The 21842-nt window shown below is 43.8% G+C and overlaps 1 protein-coding gene across 1 annotated transcript in view; it reads left to right on the top strand.

Moving 5' to 3' along the window:
* Positions 1-21842, top strand: part of NFATC1 (nuclear factor of activated T cells 1) — a 111276-nt gene that overhangs the window by 11713 nt on the left and 77721 nt on the right. Inside the window, exon 3 of the mRNA XM_085051719.1 lies at positions 3187-3346. Coding sequence (XP_084907845.1) covers positions 3187-3346 — 160 coding nt within the window. The remainder of the gene's footprint in view (positions 1-3186; positions 3347-21842) is intronic.

The raw sequence follows: 21842 nt of genomic DNA on the forward strand, positions 1-21842 counted from the left end.
TTCTGATACCTTCTGCAGTTTGGGACAAAAATGTTTGCGAATCACTTTTTCATGTGGCTTTGGGCACCTAGTAGCTTAGAAAGTGTAATGGTAACTTAATTCCCAGATGGATAGCAGTCATGTGAAAATGGAGCTTAAACACCTTTGCAAAGTTTAGCAAAAGTTTTTGGCTTTGTTTCCTCCCTGTCTATATTCCAGCGGACTGCTTAGTATCTTTCTTTGGGGTTTTTTTCTGGTTTTTTTGTAACTTGATAAATCTTTCTGCTAAAGGCAGAAGTCAGCCAGACTGGATAATCTGTTTTTGATTTAATCATTTTGTGTATCTGGTGTATGCAAAATAAATCACTATTCATCTGGTTTTTAATCTGATTTATGTAGGACAGAGTTATATTGCTCCAGTTTTCTACAGCCTAGCACCAGGTTTTGTGAACCTGCCTTGAAGTAACCATTATAGCATTTAGGAGGACTACAGTGAGATTTATTAGGGCGTAGAAAGGAACGGGACAGGTTTTCAGCTGATGGAAAATGCGATATGAGGGAAAGACACTGATACGTATTTGATAGGGAGACTTCATGAAGACCTTTTATTCCTCTTCTCGACTGCTGTGGTAGGGCCTTTCTCCCTTCCACGTGATGCTGGCTTGATGAGGTAGTTCAGGCCTTTTCAAATTGATAAGATTTATTTGCAGCAACCAGATTTGATTTTACCACTACACCATTTGATTGGTGGCTTTTTCCTTTAACCATGCTTAGCCGCGGGAGATTAAGTGCATGAGGAAGATAACCTAACACAGGAAAAAGCCCTGGCAGCCCCAGTCCATGACACTGCTAAATGCATCACTTTGCTTCCTTTATCAGGAAAACTCCCATTAATTATCAATTTATAATTGGGCAGGTGGTGCTTTGGAATTTTGATTGTAGATTTCAGGCTAACAGCAAAATTTATTTTTTATTTTCTGGCTTTATCTGAGAACATGAATTTTACAACTTAATTGTACTAATATTTTCAGGTGCTGGTTTGAAAAGGGGGTTTTGTGTGTTTTTGCTTTGGTTCTTTTTTTAAAAGAGATGTCATTAATTACATAACTATCACTTCTATGTATCTTTTTAAAAAAACCCCTCTCCACTTAAGGGCTACATGCTGTCAGTCAGAGCTGTCCTTTTTAATTAAGTGTTAAAGATTTCTAATCTGATAGATGTTGTGTCTTTAGAAAAAAAAAGAGATCCATCAATTGAGAATTTACTTAAAACCAGAAACATCTGTTTAAAAATGTGTGCTGATCATCACCAGGAGAGACACAGCTATTTCGCTCTACTCTTTGTCATTTACCATTAGTCAAATATGCTTCATCCATTTTTTTTCTCAGTCTAAAATATGTGTACCGAAAGTGCTATGCAAAAAGCAGAGGCTACATACAGTGGCCATTTGTCTGTAATTTCCTGCTGTCTCTTCATTCCTTGTATGAGTGTGTAGTAGCAGAAGAGCTTCCCCTCACCCCCAGGCTGGGCCCTGGCCATTTTGGGGGAAAGGCTTGCACAGGAGCTCAGAAGGTGCAATGTCCTGCCTGTAGCCAAGGTTGGGGTTTCCATGTGTGGAGGGGCAGAAAGCAAATTCAGGGTTTGTCCTTGGCAGGATCTTGCCAGGGAAGAGAGTGCCCTGCTGGCTTTTCCTGAATCCAGATATTCGGGGAAGCTGGGAACCTGCACAGAGGCAACGTCATTCTTTTAGATGAGCTCCCACTTAGGGTGAGCTGGGATGGATACTTCTCTTCCTCTCTGTTATTGGGCTCCGTGTCCTGAGGGCTGGAGAACAGAACAGCTGGAAGTTTGGAGCCTGCAACTTGCCAGTGAGCTGTCCTGGGGTAGCAGGAGGTGCCCAGGAAGCAAAGGTGGTCCTGGTCCTCACCCAGGATGGGCCTTAGTGGCTCCAGCTGATCCCTGTGATGTGTACATTGTGTGTCCGTAGATGTGCAAATACATGAATCAAACTTGTAAACAATTATCTTGTAAACAAGATAATGTAGGGAAACTTAGCACCGCCTGAAGTCTCAGCAGTGCATATGCACACAGACAGTAGCAGGTGTGAGTTCAATATGCTCGTGATACAGGGCTGGTGAAGTTCTCACAAAACCCCAAAGGAGTTGGTGCCAGGGAACCCTGGCGCGTGACACTGGCAAAGGGTTGAGGGCCATGATTTTCTTGCTGTTTGTCTTCTCCAGGCTGATGGGAGAAGTAATAAAGTTTCGTGTGAAAGGGCAGGGGAGCGTGTTGCAGCTGTGCTGTTTAACTACTTTTAAAGACTTACGAAGGACACTCAGTGAAGAGAATTCACCAAACCAAGGAATATAGAGTGGATATTAAATTAGTGTTTAAATTGTTAAGCTGATTGCTTCAATTTTAAGATTAGTAAGTCTATCTCAGGGCTGCTATTTCTACAGTCCTTGTTTCTTTTCTTTCAAAGCATCAACTTGGCATTTCTTACAGGTCTCCCAGCTATTTTCAATTGTGGTTTTATACTAGAAGTGGGTTTCTAAGAATGCCACTTCCCCACCATCACATGCTGTCGGGCTGCTTAACGGTAGTGAGTCCTTAGTATTTTAGTTAATTGCAGAGTCAATACAGAGCCAGAAGAGTGAGCTGCATTTTCTTCAGGCTTGCTCATCAGCATCAATAGGATTCATAAGCAAGTTCTGACTTCAGAATTTTGTGTTGGTAACGAAGTAGGGAAAAAGCTTTTTTTCTTCTTTCCACCCCCTGTAAATGGAGCAGATTTGTTGAAATCCATTAGATTCATTAAATGCTCAACTACTTTGGCATTCACTTTCACAGAAGAAATTTTCTTTCTAAAACTCCTTTGTGTCTTTTCTGCCTCCCTTTTTTCTTTTGCTTTGAGAGTTGATATATTAAGATATTTCTAATCTGTGTCTTAAAAATTTTCAATTTTGAATACAAGTCAGATAGCATCTGGGCCAACAGATATGCTTGACCCATAAATCTTCATAAAATAGCCATTACATTCTCAATTCCTTATGTCATGGCACTATATCCTTATCCATGAAATTTTAACTGTAAGATGGTGAAGGATGAACTGCGAGACACGGTGTCTAAAGTAATAGTCCTGGATGCTTGTGGTTTGTGATAGTGTACTTGATGCTAATTTTTAATCCATTTTCCTTTCCATTGTAGCCCATCACTGCCTGCCCTTGATTGGCAGCTGCCATCTCACTCAGGACCTTATGAACTACGTATTGAAGTGCAGCCGAAATCCCACCACCGAGCTCATTACGAGACAGAAGGCAGTCGAGGGGCTGTGAAGGCATCTGCAGGGGGCCACCCCATTGTGCAGGTACCAAATTGTGTAATGAGCAGTGCAGGTTGTTCATCTCAGTGTTCCATTTCTTCTCTAAAACCAAAATATAATGTGAGATTTTTCCCGTCCTCAAGGACTCCTGCACATGAGCGCACCTTAGAGCATATTTTAAACTGGGTGGACCAAGCCTTTGGTAAACACAGTGCAAGAGCAATGTGACTACAGGGTGAGTGGATTGCTGCTCTGTCTGTGTAGGACTCAGCAAGTCTTTAGCTGGCAAGTGTTGACCATGGACCTATTTGTGCAGTCAGACTCCAGACATGTGGTTTATACTGAAATCAGCTGGGGACGTGCCTCAGTACATTTAGTCCTTAACTTGCAGTTGGATCTAATCAGAACTGTGAATGCATGTTGGATTGCAGAGCTGTAGCAGTGATGTAGAAGTATGTCGCTGGTTTGGATGTTGCAGTGAGTTCTGAGCAAAGGCTTTTAGAATTTCTTCAGTTCCTAAAACCCTTCCAGCTGCTCTGGAAAGCATCTGAGGTCTGAATCTAGTTTCATGAATTCTACCAAACTCTTTAGTTACTCTGTATAAAGCATTTAATTCAATAACACTCTAAATGGACCCTTAATTCGTTTAGATGAGTAGTCTCATTCATTTTTAAAGGGCTTTGCTCAAGAGTGGGAAGAACAGGATTGAGTTGTTTAAAACAAAAAAAGCAAAAGTAGTGGGAGAGAGTGGGAGACACTGCCTGTCCCTCCTCAGCTGCTGCTTTCTCACCCAGCAGTTAAACTCCCAGTGCCACCCGTCAAAGTTATGACTCTCTGTGCAGCAGAGCCCAGGTTTTATGGCTGCCCAGATGCCACAGGACCCATGGATGCCAGGGCACTGCTGCCATGCTTGCACTGCTTGGGCTTGTGCCACAAGCCATGCTGTGGGAGCGGTGGCTTGTTGAAAGCGCGGATGGCTCAAGATGATGTACAGGCCACACGTGCAGGGCTGTGTGCATTTGTTTATTTGCTGTAAACCCCTGTTAGCAAACACGTCGTTGGAAGGAACGGTGGGAGGTTGGGATGACACTGGGCAGAGAATGCTGCTGTATAAATGTGTGCTGCTGCCGCAGCTGGAAAAGGAAAGTGAGGGGAGTTGTCAGCAGCAAACACAGCTTGCTCTTTAGCTCTGCTAGAACTCATCACTGACGTGGGATTATGGAAGTTGTCTGCTGCAAGTTGAAAGGTTTTAGCAGAACATTTGTGAATGGTATTAAAGAGGGGCTTGTGGCAGACATGCTTATTGACAATTAATGTCTACTCCATTTGTGGCTTGATGCAAGGAAATGCAAATGTACAGACATCAATTCGCAATGGCCAGCTTGGAACTTAAAGTTTCTTACGTGCTTTTTGGAAAGACTGAATGTGATGCCAACATTTAATTAGACTAAATGTGTCCAGACATTTCCCCTCTCATCCCCTGTCCCGTTCTGTCAGGAGTGAGCGTGCTACTTCCAAACACAAACAAGTGTCAGAAGAGAGGAGAGGAAATTACGGAAGGGCATGAAGAGAGAGGGGAGGAAGCAGACAGTCCCAGCCCAGTCAACTGGCTCTACTGACTTAATAAGGATTAATGTATTTTTCACTCCTTTTATTACAACCTAAACATCCTTTTCTCCAAAAGGAACAGAAACATAAAGAGATGCAGAAGAATCTCTGTGCTGACATTGCTGTCATGTTCAGTTATGTTATTGAAGAAATGCATAAAGGCTTCTGATCTAGACCAGAGGTGAATAGATGGATGAATTAAAAGTACTTCCAAAAAGAAAGGCAGTATTTATAAATAATTTTTGTTAGAGGCATAGTAAATATTTATAAATAGAGAAGTACCTGAAAAAACAAAACTGTATAAATAAATGGAGGATGAGGAAGTCTAGGGAGTAACTTCTGATAAATTGGTGACTGACAAAACCTGTAAAATGCATCTCTGAATCAACATGTTTCCAGATGTTGCAGCTGTTTGGGTCAGGTTTGATTCATCCCACTGTGTTATACAGAAAGGACCCCAAGTTTTGAAGTTCAAACCCAAGATACAAGCTCAAACAGAATTTTGAGTGTCTTCAGGTGAAAGATTTTGGATAAAGCTTTTTCCTCTTTATTATTTCTGATGTTTTCTATTCTGTTGACTCAGGGAAAACTCTCATAAAATTGCTCTGACCCCTTGTACTACCCTTTTGTGTTACGTTTTTTCCCACATTGACCATCAGGTCTTTCTTATGTCAGTACTTTGGGGAAGCTTGCTTTAATTCTGCTGTTGTTAAAGCTCTTTCCTCTTTTGTTTAACAAGAAGCAGATATGGAAGAGGTCTGTCTTCTCTCTCTGTTTCTCTGTTTCTCTCTCTTCTCTGTTTCAAACCCGCTCTTGCTGGCATCTTGCTTCCCGAGCTAGGAGGTGTTCTCAGATTAATACCTCCACAAATCTGTTGGGCATACTAAGGCAGAGGAGAAGTAAATCCAGAAAGCAGCCGCTGTTCATGGCACGGTTCACAACTAAAATTGTCAGGAGGTTGCTTTCTCTGCAGCCAGAGGTTTATCTATTTTTTTCCAGGCAACTAGCTTCCTTACTGCTGACCCATCTTTTCTGTTAGGAGGTGGAATGTCTAAGGATCAAAGGTTTCTGAGGCAAGCATGCTGGATGAGGAGAGCAGTAGCATAGGAGGGCAGGAGTCTCTTGTGGGTGTGACATGAAGCCCAGGGTTGGAAACCAATTTTTTCCTTGGCTCTTCCAGGCTGGTGACTTTTCTGTGGAGCTATAGAGGGCCTCATGTAAAGCTAAGGACCTGGCACTGTGCAGAATGTCACCACTGTATGAAATTGCTTTTCTTTCCCAAACCTGAGCATAGGAAGGGTCAGGTAGAGCTGAGCATGGCAGGCTGCCTGAGGAATTCATAGTGCCCCATGCAAAGGGCAAGCCTGGTGAGTGCTGGGGGCTGCCTGTGGCAGCAGTCATGTCCACCACTTGCTGCTTATCCTCTCTGCATCATCTACATGGGACTGGCTCACTGGAAGCTCCCTCAGGCCATCTCCCTGGCATGTTTCATGCCAGCAGGACTTCCTGTGGATTTTCTTCTGTGGAATGGCAGCACTTAGCAGATACGGTCTGGAGCACTTCAAGTTGCCTGTGAAGGCTCATGAGCCTGGTAACAAAATATTCCTCTCTCACACATTTTGCTTTTGCCTGTTTGGGTGTTTGACTGCTATGGCAGCTCCAAGCTATCACTGCTCCCGATTGCTAAATGTTTGGAGAGTGGGATGAGCCAGTGCACCTAGTGAGCTAAAAATGCTGCAGAGGATTGGCAAGTGAGTGGTGCTGGGGAGCGGTGCTGGTGAGCTCACGGCTGGCACTGGCTTTCACCCTTTGGCTTGGGGAAGTATTTTGCGAGTTGCTGTTGCCTTTGGTGATTTCAGACTGGAGTACTCCCACCTCTGAGTCAGAACAGGGATGGTGCCCTGGCTGGCATCAGGCTGTGAAGCTGCATGTTGTGTCAGGTGAGGGTTAAACCTGGGACCACTCTGAGGAGCAAAATCCTGTCTGTTAGCATCCTGCTGGCACCTACTCCTTCTCAAGAGTTCATGGCTGGGGTGAGGATTTTTTGAACAGAGCAAAATTGAGTGGACAGGTGCTCTAGGAAACTCACAGCATTACATAGCTACAGCCACATTTTAAGCGAGGCAAATTTAATTCAAGGGGTTTATGTCCAGAATGCCTTAAAAATGTCCTCCTTTTGGACCTATCTCCCATTGTTCTTTTTGAGAGTGGTGAGGAGTTACACAAGATGGGGTTTGCATTCCAGCCAGCAATGGCTCTGTTTCAGCTGCAGGTAAGTAATCCAGCAGATAAAAGTTCAGGCTCCCCAGGGAGGGATGGCACCAGAATATAAATATATGGTCTGTAGATATTCTAATTAATAACTCATCTTTGAAATAAGTCAAGCACTTTGACTGCCTGAGATGGAATTTTTACTAGCAGGGTGTGGTGTATCCATGAGATAAAATCCCGATACTCAAGAATGTTTAATTAAAGGGCATGATGTACTCCCATAGAAGATTGTACTCAATGGTGAAAGAAAATATTCAAATGCACAGAGTAGTCTAGTAAGCACTTTCAAAAGCCATGATTGTTATTGAGTTTTTGACACAAAATATGCCAGGAATTCTCTTCAAGATCACTCCTGCCATGAAGTAGATAAATTGGTTAGAAAAAGGAAAAAAAAAAGGAGTTGTAATGGTTGTCCTTTGTTATCCAAGTAAACAGTACTATCCAGAATTTGTTTTCCTCTTGAAAAATTAAGTTAATATGGAATATTCAGTGAATGCTGCCTTGCCTTTCACTGTACCACTTTGCAGTGAGGTGGTAGAGGTTATCTGTGGCTCCTGGGCTCCAATACGAAATTTGATCTGAGCACATGAGCAGCTGAATAGTCTGAACTCCCTCAATTTACAGGCAAAACACAATGATTTGTCTGCAAGTTTACACAGTCTATGCCAGTTTTGCTACCAAGAGTCATCTGTGTCCTTTCTTGACAAGATCACAAGTAAACATTTTGGGTCTGATTTTCAAAGGCCTTGAGGCATACGTTGGGATTTTTAAATCCCCTAATGACTAGCAAGTGTCAGACTCTCCTCTACGGCAGTCACTGCCTCGGTATTTTTTGTACATCTCCATGTCACCATAATTAGGCACCAACATGCCCCTGGGTTATTTGTGTGCCTCGGTAACACATGGAGCATGTTATTGTTTGCTTCCCATGGATCAGTTGGTTTTGTTGCTTTGGGATAACAAGCACAAAGCCCCAGTGCAGGTGCTGGCCACAGTAGGTATCTGTCAGGTATCTTTTCATCCTCTGAGCTATAAGCAACAAATACCTTTTGCAAACCCCTCAGGGAATAGAAAGCCTCATTGACCAAAGCTCTGTAACTTCAGGGGGCATCACACTCCGACCAGCACCTCTGACACCTGGCTTCACACATAGCCAGCAGTATGAGGTCAGATGGTCCTGTGATAACCAGAAGGCAAGACTGGAGGAAGAGAGAACTGAAGAGCTAAAGGAAAAGACTGTAAAGCTGTTCACCACTGATGACAGGAAGAAGATGAAGGTATAAGTGAGCCAAGAGGAAGGCTCTTCCAGACACAGCAGAGCAAGTCCTTTGCAGCAATGCTCTGGTGCTGCACAGCAAGAGTGAGCCTATGGCAAGTCCTGTTGTATGTGACCTGCAGTGTGTTCATAAGTGCTTTTCTTTGTAGGGCTGCCCACTGCTGTGAGCTTGTTTTAAACAGCAGAGCTGCCACCATTGCTGAGTGAGTCAAGGGGATTAGAAAGAAAAAACAGCCCCTAATGGGTCCAGCTCATGGCCAGCTGATACCTGACCAAGAGGAGAGGATGTGGAAAAAACGGTGTTAGCTGCTTTCCCCTTCCCTCTCTGGGCCTATCGGAGCAGAGCAGAGGGCATGTTCTCATCAGTAAGCAGTGATTCAACTCATCATGCCACAGTGGACTTCCTCTCTGTGCTGCTCTTAACTTCTTTTCAGAAGGCAACATCACCCTTTTGTTCAGATGGAAATATAATCCTTCCTTATGGTGGGCATATAAAGACATTGGCAAGCACCTGTTAGCCAGGTTGCAATTAATAGCACAAAGCCATGCAATCACACAACAAACCAGACAGGGAGCCTACACTTTGTAGCCTTGTTTTAGACAGCCAGTACTTCTTAAGGATAAATCTCAGCTGAATGGCTTTTCTCACTTCTTGCATCTGTGTAGTTAAAGCTAAACCTCAAACTAGCAGACAGATAATCAAAACTGAAAAGCAGAATGATTTGGCAGATGTTTTAAGGCTGCTATTGCTTCTATAAATCCAGCAAATAGAAAAACCCCCATTGAATTTTTTTTTTTTTTTGTTAGGAGAGCGTATTTTGGAAAGGAGGGAGTTTCTGATTTTGGGTTTTGCATGAAGCTGGTCCCACAGAGTAGCTCCACAAGCACATCTGTAACATTAGCTTGTGGCCTCCCTGAGGAGGGGTAAGTCCAGAAGGGATCCATCCTGGAAAATGTGGTGCTGTCAGCCGGAGAAGATTTCGTGACCCTGAAAATGCAACTTCAGTTCTGATTTATGAGCCATCCTGGGGACAGGCCTCTGCTGTTTGGTGCAATGGCCCTTTCCAAATGAAAAACGAAGTTTCCATCAGCCAGTGCTTGGGGGATGCTCTCTGCTCTCTGTTAAAAATGATACCTTGCCTATGCTCAGCATGATGGACGCTGCCATACATATCCCGGCTGTTAGGATGCTGAGATATTCAATCTGGCTTTCCAGCCTGAAGGCTTTAGCTGTCGGTTGGCCTTCAGTTTGCACTTAGTGTCTGCAGGCAAAGCAGAAATTGGTTGTGGCCTTGAGGGAGGAGGGGATGGGAAGCATTCCCACTCCTCTGCTGGTGCCGTCTCCATTCCCTTGGGAAAGAGGATGATGATATGAGCTCCTGATTTTCCTTTTCATTGGCCTCTCCTGGTTTCCTTTCTGCCTCTTTCTTTGCAACTAGGGAGTCAGTGCCATTGCTGTCACTGTGTGGGGTATCTTCTAGATGTCCTCTGGTGGCAGTTGATAAGGCAAAGACCTTACAGATTAGGGAGGAAGTAGAGGCTTCCACTTTATCATCTTTATCTCCAGCACTGCTCCCAGCCATCCTCTCTGCTTCCCTTGTCAGGCTGATTTTGGTGACCAGCAGCGCACACACCCTGAGCGTCTAGAACCAGTGTGATGGAAGTCTCTGCAAGGTCAAGACAGACAGTACATGAGTGTCTTAGTCCTCCCTGATTCCTCATTTACTTTTCCTCAGGCCTTGTGTTGCATCCTTTTAACTTGGTGAACTGCTTGCACTGCGGACAGAGGATTTTTTCTGCGTGTTGTCTAAAAGGGTGATTCATCATCATTTTGGAACTGTACCTCCAAAATATGTATTACTACTTTACAGGGAGGAATCAGGACTCATCCTTGGCTGTTAGAATGTGATTTTTCTTGCCCTTTCCATCTCTTTTGTCCTGTGCTTAATATTGCATCCCTCCTGCTAAAAGTTGCAGATGCTGTATCTCTTGCTCTGTCACAGAATCAGAAGGCAGAGACGAAGCTGGTTAGCCAGAAGAGACTACCAACAGCGCTAGAAATGGGTACCCACTTTTCTAAGGAAAAATACAACATGGGTAGATCTTTTGCTTGCCTCAAGTTACCAGACCTCAATTGAAAAAACAAACAAACAAAGAACAAACCCCCAAACTTAAACCAAATTGTATTCAAAGCAGTATTGGGGCACTCCTGAAGTTAGACGGCTTAGCCTGCTCAATTCAAGCACATGCTTAGGGGTTTACTGACTCTTAGTTAGTTTAGATGTTTTTGAGAAAATAAGACTGGATGGGTAGGGTGTTGACAACTTGGTTTGAAATAGCTTTTCAGGGAAGTTCAGGCGATACATGAGGCTGTGGTCTGGGCATGAAACACTGTCACTAGACTTACTTTTGGTTGCAGCAGAGAAGACCTACGCCAAAAGTTACCAGTCAACAAATCCGCTCCAGACATTCCAGATTATTGCATGTTAATATGCACACGAAATCTGAAATGAAACACAGTTAAAATCAAAATGCAGCTTTACCAGAAGCCAGATGCTTCATTATGAGCTGAGCTAACCTACCTGCCAAATACTGCTAACCTGCATGACTCAGGCGATTAATTTTTTACAAGTCTGCTTTGGCAACTAGACATCTGTCCTATATTCCTAAAAGTAGTATCTCAGGGCAAACAATTTTTTTTTCTCAGTACTCAAAATTACATAAAATATATATCATAAAAATTATGTTGCCTGCATTCTGTATGAAGATATACTGGGGCCAATTCATATTTCAGATCCCTTTCGCACCAACCTAACTCCATTGGAATTTCTGGTTTTATATTTTCTAATTTTTATATGTAAGAAGAGTAAAAAGTTACATCTGTAGTACACCTTGTGATCTGGAATGTCAGTATGTATGGTTATTATATAGATTTTCCATTTTAATTAGTCATTATTTCAACTAACAGACTGAATAAGTGGAAAATACAGTGTCAGATTACCCATTTTCTCTCTCAGAGTACATTGCATCTTTCATTATGAGCAGGGGTTTATAATTTCTTTCCTTATGAAGAATAGCTCGAAATCTTCTTTGATACTTGCTGTGAAAGGGAGATAATCCATTACAGAATCTGCTGTATATATACACAGAAGTGGAATTTGTTGCATGCTGTCAGTGCAGTGAAATCAAATAAACTTTCTCCTCCCTCCACATGTTTAAGAAATAATTTGGCAGGAGTTGTATATTTTCACTGAAACAGTTGAAACATGCTAGTGATCAATTTACTTCACATGGTAAAAATAATATAGGTTGCAGACAGATTTGTAATACAGTTTTTAAACACCTGTTTTTAATGTTTCAATACCCAGTAAAGCAGAGGAACTCCTGCTTTTGGTTTGCATGCAGACATTATGCACACTGGGATTTAAAAGTCTGCTGCCTAGGTTCCAAATGCAGTAAACAGCACTTGCAGGCATAGTGTGGGTACATTTTGGGGAGTGACAGACAGTCGAGTCTCACTCAATGAGTTTTGCCCTTTGGGACACTGATAACGTGGTGTTACAGCTAAATGTGAATCCTGGCAAAAGCCCATAGTCCTCACGAGAGAGAGAAGTGCTCCCTCACCACTTGCAATCCTACTTATGTAGAAATTCCTCTGGTCCAGTTCTGTGTAATGTGAGGGAGAAGAAATGTAAAAGAGATGGAGCAAAGCGATTTGTTACAATGAAACCAAGCACTTAAATACATCCTTAAACTTTCATAAAGTGGGATTGAATGTTGAGTATGTCCTTAAATTTGCAACCAAGCAAGAATACATTGATTAGCTGGCAATCAACTGTGCAATGTATTGTCACTCAGGTTACTTGGCTGTAAAATCTGGAGCAAGGCACTTTTGCAGCCCTGCCATGGGCATTGCAAGAGATTGGGTGTCAGGTGTGAGTGTATGGGGCTGCCACCTGTCCAAAAATAGCATGATAAAGGGGAGCAAGTTGCAGTGGCCACATTCTGTTCTTGCAGGCCTGTCTGCTGCTTTTCAGGAGACCTACTAAGTTTTCCCTCTTAAAAATCTGATGCTTTTTGGGCAACAGTTGCAAGCTCCCTGTATATTCTACTTCATTCTGGTGGTTTTCAGAATGCTAACTGGATCCTCCTTTTCGTCTGTCTTCGGTCCCTTTGGTTTTGGGATCATTTAGGGTGACTGCATCTTGTTTTTGTTCTGCCACCATTGTGCCTGTCCACACGCAATGGCCATGAGGTCTGTGAAGCTCTTCTGGATGTCTCGACAGAGACTCAGGCATGAGGATACTGGAGCCAAGCTTTCCAGCACTGTCCAAAACTTTCCCATTACTTTCCTCTATCTTTGGGCAAACTGTACCTTTCTTCATGTCATCTAAGCCTGTAGTTCAGACTGTTCAGTGAAGTCTGCTATGTTTAGCTGCTTGCTGTCCCTGTGCCTGCATGAAAACAGCAGTTTCAGCATGTCATGCATGTTCAGCGCAGGGCATGGATGCCCATACTTGCTGTGCTTAATAAGCCACGTGTTCCTGTCCCCTTGGCTCTCTCCCCATGGAAGGACAGTGGCTTGCCTTCGGGAAGGCCGCAGCACATTGTGACTGCACAGATAAATAGCTAGAAGGGAGTGGGGTGGGAGAGAGATCACGTTTCATTTCTGGAGAGCTGTTCAGAGATGAGCTGTGCATGAAGCCCGGGCACAGCTCATGCACAGAGGGTTAGTCCTCTGTGCATGAGTTTTCATATCCCTCTCAGCGTTTTCACCTGAGGCAGCTGCTTGCAAGCAGAGACACCTGAGTCCGAGATTGTTGCAACATGTCAGGGTTAAGAAGCTGGAGCAGAGCTTGCACAGTGTTGCCTGTGCTCGCCAGCAGCCAGGACTCCCAGCACCTTGGCTCTCCTGCATGCACATGCTCGGATGTAACGCTTTGCTCCTGAGCACGGGCAGAGAAGGGATGCGAGTGCCTGTTCTGGATGAGACCGACCATTGCCAAGGCGAGCACCATTGCACAGGTCAGCAGGGTACTGAATGCAGCCATGGGAAAGGGGATGGACCTGGGTCAAGGGATGGATGCTGCGTGGGTGCGGCCGGCAGCATGCCGGAGACAGCAGGCAGCACCAGGGCTGGTGAGGGGCTGAGCTCCCGTTGCCACCACCCCTTCCCTGCGTATCATGGCCTGACATGTTGTTGTTATGATTGCTATGGAAATAATTTCAATATGTTTCGCAGCTCTGAGATGCTGTGTCTTGCATTGTTTGGCTGGAAAGCTGCTTGACTGGTTTTGGAGTGTGGCTGTACATGCACAAGTACTAGTTGATTTTTTTTGTGGTGGAAAGTAGGAGATTCACAGCATGGTTTTAATTAGAACCGCTCATTTAGTCTTTCATTGCAGTGTGTTCCTTAGTTGAAAGATAATTTAATTTTCTTTGTCTTGGAAGATTTTCATGCTTGTCTGTGTGAAATGTCTTTATTTACTGTGCCTCATTGTGCTTTGTGCATAGCTTTGATTATGAGGAGAGTCAAAAACAAAACTTCCCTGGGCTGTATTATTTTCTACCTGCTGTGGTTTTTAATACATTCTCACTGGTATATATGTACCAATGTCTGCATTTCTAGAACAAAATCACCAGAGAAAATTGGCAGAGCACGCAGGGTCAGATTTAGCTGTAAAACTCTTACTGACTTGAGCAGGAATAGCATGTCTAAAAGTTGTGAAGTGCTGAAGAAGTGTAACTGGTGTGGGTCAGTTTGGTGTTTCATCCTGGAGAAGTCCACAGAAGATACCACTTGTTGAAAAAAAGGCAAAACCCAAAAAAAATCCTGCCTCCTCTTGCAGAACTCCATATTAAGATACTGTAACACCTCCTGTTCAGTGAAGAATATTTAGTCTGGTTATAACACAATGCAGCATAGATCAGTCTTGTTCATACGTACAAGAATATTTAGATAGTGCCTGTCATATAACAATAAAAAAACTACATAAAATATGTAAGTCTCTCCCTGTAGATGCACAAACTCATAAAATTGCTCAGAATACGCAGTTGCAAAAAAAAAAAATAGATGGCATTTTTTAATCAATCCTTAATAATCTTGAAATAATTTTCTAAATTAGTTTCAAATTCATTTTCAAGCACCTCTTTTGCAGTGATGTTTTCATTATGTGGGCTTTTTGTGTTGTAGCTCTTATTCTGCAATAATATAATATTCTTCAATATAGACTCAAATATTGTTACTGAATACGGGTTATAGAGTGTTATTGACCACAGACTGGCATACAGTTGCAGAATTGTACACAAACTCCACCCATAGCTTCAAACTTGAGCTTCCAGGGACAAACAAATTTATACCACAACTTGCAGACACATGTGCTAGCATCTAGGTACACAAGTAATCTCAAGCACATGTCCTGAATACATCAAAGCCTCATTTTCTAATCTCTCACGGTTGTGAGGAAAACCTTAAAATATGTGAACTGGCATAGCCCCACTGCTGGCTGCAAGAGCCCCAGTTGAGATGGAGGCAGGGTAGAGAGACTTTGCAAAGAACAAGGCAGTGCAGTGGCAAGCAAGGTACAGCTGGGCTATGGCTCTGCAGTTTTGCTGTCCTAAATGAAATCCCTGAAATTCTTTGCTCAAATAGATTTTACAGGGGTAGCTTCTCTAATCACAGGGCAGCATTAACCTGAAAGCCTATCTGTAATAGCAGATGTTTGTAGGAAAATGGTCTGGTGAGTGAAAGCATTCTTTCTCCAGTTTGAGTAAAAATAAAAATATGATTTAATTTGGCTTTTGGGCTCTCCAATTTTTATCAAATTCTCTTCTCCCTTTTTGTAGTAGAAAAAGTTGTGTAAGACATGTTTGAATTTAATGTAAAAAGTGCTCATTAACAGGAATAGGGCTCAGGATTCTATTTTTATTATGATTTTAGTGTGCAGTCCAATTCTGAAACAATGGCAACAGCAAGGCCACTGAAAGTTTATGTGGTGGTGCTCCAGAGCAGAGTTCGGGAGCACTGCTGGGACTGGCGAGCGTTGCTGTAGTCTTTGCAGGGAAATGAGCTGCTGCTTTGTGACACCCTTCTGAGGCAGGCTTGGGAGGGGTGAGTTGTCCCGTCGCAGGAACAGGGAGGGAGGCTGTGGAGGGAGCTGGTCGAGTGTCTGTCTCCCAGCCGTGACCTCCTGCCCAAACTGTGGAGAGGCTGAATCCAGGATCAGGGTAAAGCAGGCCCCCAAAGTCAGGGTGGAGAAGCCAAGGCACTGAATTTAAGGTGTGGTGGAGCTGACTTTGATCTTTCCCTCTGAGGGGGGAAAAGGGCTGCAGAGTACCACAGTCAGAGGCAATGGTCTCGTACCCCTGCTATGGAAAGCTGTGGGCAGCTGCCCAAATGAAACTGCCTGATGGTGAAGTGCAGAGCAGTGTGTCTGTAGCAGGCTCTGCCTCTGCAAGGTCCTTCCCCAAGAGCTCTGCTTCGTGTCTCTTTGAGCAAAGCACGGCGTGTGCTTCACAACACTGCCCTGGGCATGTGGGACACTCAGACTTTGAACTGTGGCCTGGGCAGGTGACAGGGGGAAGTTCACATTTTAGGGTTTATTATATGTCTGCTACTGAACTAATTGCCTTAGTTTCTCTCTGTAATCAGAGGAAGGCTTGTTGGTGTAGAGTTTAGTGAGTTATTATTTTTATTCTGATGTGAACATCTGAAGCTGCTTGGGTAAGTCACACCTTCAGAGTGCCTGTCTCATTTTGCTGGCTGTGACGGCAGCCAAGGTGACTAGACCCTGTTGTTGCCCAGCCTGTATGTGTTAAAAGTTAGGTGGCATTAATCACATGGCTTTTCCCTTTTCCTTCTAACTTGATGTGTTGTGTACAATTGTTTCTAACTGTGTTCATCTGGCTTTCAGGTCTTCCCAGTTTGCCAAGACTGAGATGTACTTCTTAGGTTGGTTAAATGGGTAAGGCTTGAGTATGACTGGGAGGAGCAGTGCCTTTTAAGACCTTGGCATTTCTATCTCTGGCTTGGAACTTGACCCATACTAGAGCCTCATATTTGAAGTCAGCAGGTTGACAGAGACACAGTCTTGGTTTGGGTGTGAAAGCACAGGTCCTGGGCACTATCACCTCCTCATCATACCTCCCTTCAAAGGAGAAATTGTTACCCTCAGCATCCTTCTTATTCTCAATTGTGCACTGACATCCTGCTCCACCGACTGCAGCAGGGTGTCATCCATTTGCAGCAGCAGATAAGCTACTCTGTAAAGCTTTTATTGGCAAGTTCTGCTATTAATATTTGCAACATTTTACTTGGCTGTCTTACTGGCTTTAAGCAGTGTTGTGGTATTAGCTTGTCAGTATTCCATTCAGCAACTCTAGTGCAACAGCTGTTGCTAAATAATGTTACTCAACGTGACAATATTTAGAATGATTGATTGAAAATATTCCCTGTATTTTGAGAAAGTTATTTAGGAGTGTTTCATGCCTATTTTATTTACTTGCAGTTGGAGATCTCAAGCCTTTCAGTTCATTGTAGTGCTTGTGGCAGAGCAGATCATGTTATGCTTGTTGATCAGTCTTGTCTGTTCCATCCATAAGGGTTCTGGTGGTTTTTTGGTGGGTTTTTTTGGTTGTTTTGTTGGGTTTGGTTTTTTTGGTTTTTTTTTTGTTTTGTTTTGTTTTGGTTTTTTATTTGGTTGGGGATTTTTTTGTTAAAAAAAGAAGTGACATCAACCAGTGGCATCACCCTCAAGCAACTCACAGCATGGAATCCAATCTCCCTAGATTTCTCATAGTTTAATCAGAGTGTTCTGGAGGTCAAAACCTTGAATCCGAGCTGTAAGATATACCTGACCTATTTTTATTGCTGCATTGGGACACATTCCATGGTAGACATGCTCTCAGATAAAACTGCAGCAAAATCAGAGCTGTAGCACCAGGTGGATTGAAGGTGGCCTGGGGAAGTAGCATAGGACCAGAAGTGTAAAGTGACCTGGCAGAGCCACTGCCCCTTTTTGCTCTGAGACAGGAGTCACAAAGAGCATTTTTATGAATCTTGTGCATGTGACAGCAACACTTCTTTAGGGTTGAAACAATAGAAGCAGAACCTGTCTTGAGGAACATACACATGCAGATGGCACTTCTCTGACTCCAGAGAGCAGTGGGGTTGCATCAATTTGCTTTATTCCCCAAGGAACACAGGTGTAAATTGTGCAACGATTGGAACCAGGGGTCTGTTAGTGCTGCATTTTCATAGTGAAGAGCAGGTAAACTGGCCTCCTGGCACTGTGGTTACTGGCTTTTGTTTTGTGAGGAGGCTGAAGCACAGATTAATTAAACATAAAGAAGTCTGGAAATATGTAAAAAGTTGTTATGATCTTTTTTTTCTGTTCCAATCAAGTTATGATCTCTGATAAAGCAAGAACTCTCTGGCAGAGCTGGAGATGGGAACTTGATTGCTCCAGGCCCATCTCCTTACTCCTTCACGTGCTAAGACATCCTTGCTGTGCACTTTTATAAAATGCTTCAAAAGGCTTTCATTTTTTCAAATTCATTCCTACATCAAAAAACCCAGCTGAAAATGGACAGTAGTACTGTGAGATTTGGAAGCCATTGGTATTCTTGTGACTTTCACAAGAAGCGAGGAGACTCCCTTCCTACTGCCTCCTGTCCCCAAACACAGAAGGCAGTCGGGGCTTGATTCATGGACTGTCTGATTATAATAAGTCTCACTTGGGACATACAGCTGTATACCATGCTAGTGCACATGCTTTGTCTGCCTCCACCATTGGGTTTTCAGTTTCTGCTCTGTGCTACAGCTTTTGACTCCAGTGGCTAATTAGATATAAAAATGTAAGATTTTTCTTGGTCTTTTTAAATGAGTTCTTGGCAAATCAGAGAAATTAAGAATTGGAAGTGTATCTATAGTAATTTTCATGGCAACAGAACGGTAAGTGCAATATTCGTATTATGAATATGGCTCAGTATTTATAGCTCTCCAAATATTTACAGAGATAAAGCCTTTAAACATAGCCCCAGCTTTCTGTCTTCAGTAGCAGTTTAAATAAATGTCATTTAGATAGAAGTTAAAATTGAGGGGAAAGGCAGCCATTTCTAGTGTAATACTGTCTCACTGGTGTCTCTGAACTCCAAAGCCTTGTGCCTGAAACTGTGTTGTCCCTGTTCTGTATGAGCCAGTGTTCATCTTGATGTGCACCTCAAGAGTACCTTAATCAGGTAACTCCAGTGGGTAGATGGGTGCCCCCTTGTCCTCAAATTCCCAAGGATGAGAATTCTAAGTTGTGCAGTTGCTGAAGCACTTGTGAGCCACCGAGTTAAAACGTGGCATTGAGGGTGTGTCTCGGGTTGGAGGAGTCACCAAAGGATGTTGGCAGTGGCGCTGTAGCATGGCTGGGATGGGCACTGGTGAAGGGCATCACGCTGACGGCACCTGACACACACCCGCGGATCCCAGGCCAGGCTGTGCTCACCACAAACAGGAGCATGCTGGGTGCGAACAGTGCGTCAGCGGCATGGTGAAAGGCAGGTTCACAAGTACGAGCTTGTCCGGGGTATCTGCCTAAGAACATGTAATAAATTCCTGCTACAAGGCTCTTGTGATAATTTATTTTTTTAACTCATGCATGGCCATGGGCATGACTGTCCAAACTGAAAGCTGTGATGGATGCTGAGGGCAAATGTTTGAGTAGAAATGCAGTAGAGTGAGGGGGTGGGTAGTTTCAGGGAGTTGGACTTACCCCCAGACCTGGATTTATAATCCTTGGTTGAGGCAGCAAGGATCAGGAGAAGAAAATTTCTTTGGTCTTATGGTAGAAGATGTCATTAGAGCAGTAATGATTTCTCAGTGTCCCAGTGAGTAAGGTGCCCAGGACTTAAAGATTCATTCTGTTAGTAACTCCTTTTCTGGTGGGCATCCCTTCTGTGAGTCTAATAGTTTTAGGAGGAGTGTGACATGGGTTGGTTCTTAGGCATGTGTATTTTTGAGGAGGAAAATCCTTTGTAGAAATAGGGAGCAGCATCTTGCAGCTGTTTAGACAAGGAGATTTCATGGCTGTGCTGAGAGCCAGCAGCCACGAAGGTTGTTTTTCCCTGGATAAAGACTGAAATTACTTGTGAGCCAGTGACTGAGTGTACAGCATCTCTATTACATTAAGATTAATAATTCCTCAGCGTATTTGCAGCTTGAAGTTTTATATAGAACTTTATTTATCATGATGTGAACAGCTGCTCTTTTGCTGCACTGTTAAGGTCCAAGTGGCAGCACTAGAAAGTGCCACATAAAACACACTCCTGCTGTTTCCATTCACTGTTCTCCCATCCAGCTCTAGTCCTCAGCCCAGGCTTGGCCCTTTGCAGGAGCAGGCTGTCTTATTTTCATTTGTGCACCAGCTCTGGCTACATTTGGATCTTAAAACAGAGTTTGAGTGAATCCAAAGAAAATCACTTTCAGAAAGAAAAAATAAATCCTGAAAGTAGCACAAAAATCTGTAGGAATTCACGTAACAATTTCATTTTAAGTAAGTGACGGACTATGGGATAGTAACATGTTTTGTAGCACAGAGCATAATTTATTCACTTTTTTTGCTTAACTACATCAGATGAAGTGCAGCAAAATGTCACAGCCAGAGGGTCACCTCAGCTCCTAAGGCAGTGTTTTATTTTCTGTTTGGTTGTTTGAGGGGTTGTTCTGTTTTCCTGTGTTTTATTTTTTCATTCTGAAGTCTGTCTGCTCTGCTGTTTTGAGTAAGATGCTCCTCTTTTTTTGGCTTGAGCTCTCACAGGAGTGTTCACATGGACCAACTTTAGCACCTGAATGTACTCACTGAAAAGGAGTCTGTAGCTGAGCTGTATGCCTCTTCTGAAAACTGGCACCCCCCTTGCCTGCCTGGGTGCTGGCAAAGGGTTGCTGTTCTCTGGTCATCCTGGCCAGGATGATGTGCCTCTCTCAGTCCTAGGTACACAGAAGCCTGTGTCAAGAGATCTGGAAAGAGCAAGGGGCACATGGGTGGTATAGGAGTGACTGGAATGTGAACACGTGCAGAGTGTGAGCCTGAAGGTGGAGAGAAACAGCTGGAAAAGAGACAGGGATTCTGTAACATGCAGAGCACAACACGCGCCTCAGTGGTTTGTCCGTGCTCTGTTGAAGCTGCCTGTCAGACTCATGGGTACTGCCAGGGCTGCTCGCTCCTTGTGCTGTGGGGATCCGAATCCCCAGAGTGGGGGCTGCCAGCCCCTGCCTGGCTCCTGCTCTGTAGCACAGGGTGCAGCTGCCTGCTCATGCGCTACTGCTGCCCTGCAGCATGCCGTGCACCTCTGATCTGCAGGGGGACTGCCCAGCTTCCCTCTGGAGCAGAGGAGTCGAGGAGAGTTCAAGCTGGTTCCATGAACCAGCTCTCATGGCACCTGGGGTTTGGGAGGGGAGCTTGGGAGGAGAGCCGCTGCAGTCCCCTGCCTCAGGGCATCTCAGGTGTGTTTTTCCCTCAGACCTCCCCCAGCAAAGTTCAGAGCCCAACTGGGTAAGAACAGGCATAGGGAATTTTGTGATGAAAGGGGCAGTCTTTTCCTGACTCTTTTTCCCAGAGGTGTGGGTTGTTGGCTCCCTGAGCCTTCAGCGGCAGGTCCCTGGGCATTTTCAGCCGGCGGCAGGGCGGCTCGGTGGGTGCCCAGGCGAAGGTCGGGCAGGATCTCTGCAGCGTACACCAGAATAGATGCCCCGGTCTCCTGACCTCCCGCCCTGTGCCTGCGCTTCACATGACAGTCATTGCCCGCAAGATCAGCTTTTCCCTTCTGCCGTTCAAACCCATGATGCTTACGTCTTCCGTGCTTCTACATGGGAGCCAAAAGAAAATTCTTTTTCTTGAAAATCAGATTGTTGACACTATTTTTATGCACGCTCAATGCTAACAGTTGAAATCAATACCCAAAATGTTTGTGCACTTCCTTTGTAGTTTAAACAGCTTGATCTTTGATTTGGTTTTAAAAAATCAGGGCACTGAGTGCTCGCTGATGGTATTTTATTGAGGCTGTATATTGGGCACACTTTTAAAACATGACTTTAAAACAAATTTTAAAAAAAGTTTGTTTCATTTTATCGTTCATCATGTGCAGCTCCTGCAAGAAAAAAAATACCTGCTGCTTGAGAAAGTTTGCAATAAAGCTATTTGGTGTGTAGCGCCGAAGCTCTAGCTTAAAGGGAAAGCAGCACTGTGTCTTGATTTTAAAAATGTCACTATTTTATAGATTTTATTCTGTTTGACCTTTTTTGAAAGCATTGTGATTACTTCCCAAAACATTGATGGGGGTTAAAAGGGAAAGAGGTCCCATTACACCAGAATGGGTTGCTAGTCTCCCTAATGATTCTAA

The sequence above is a fragment of the Lichenostomus cassidix genome, chromosome 2 (genome assembly GCF_008360975.1).
Source record: "Lichenostomus cassidix isolate B80296 chromosome 2, HeHo_3.0, whole genome shotgun sequence".
NCBI lineage: Eukaryota > Metazoa > Chordata > Aves > Passeriformes > Meliphagidae > Lichenostomus > Lichenostomus cassidix.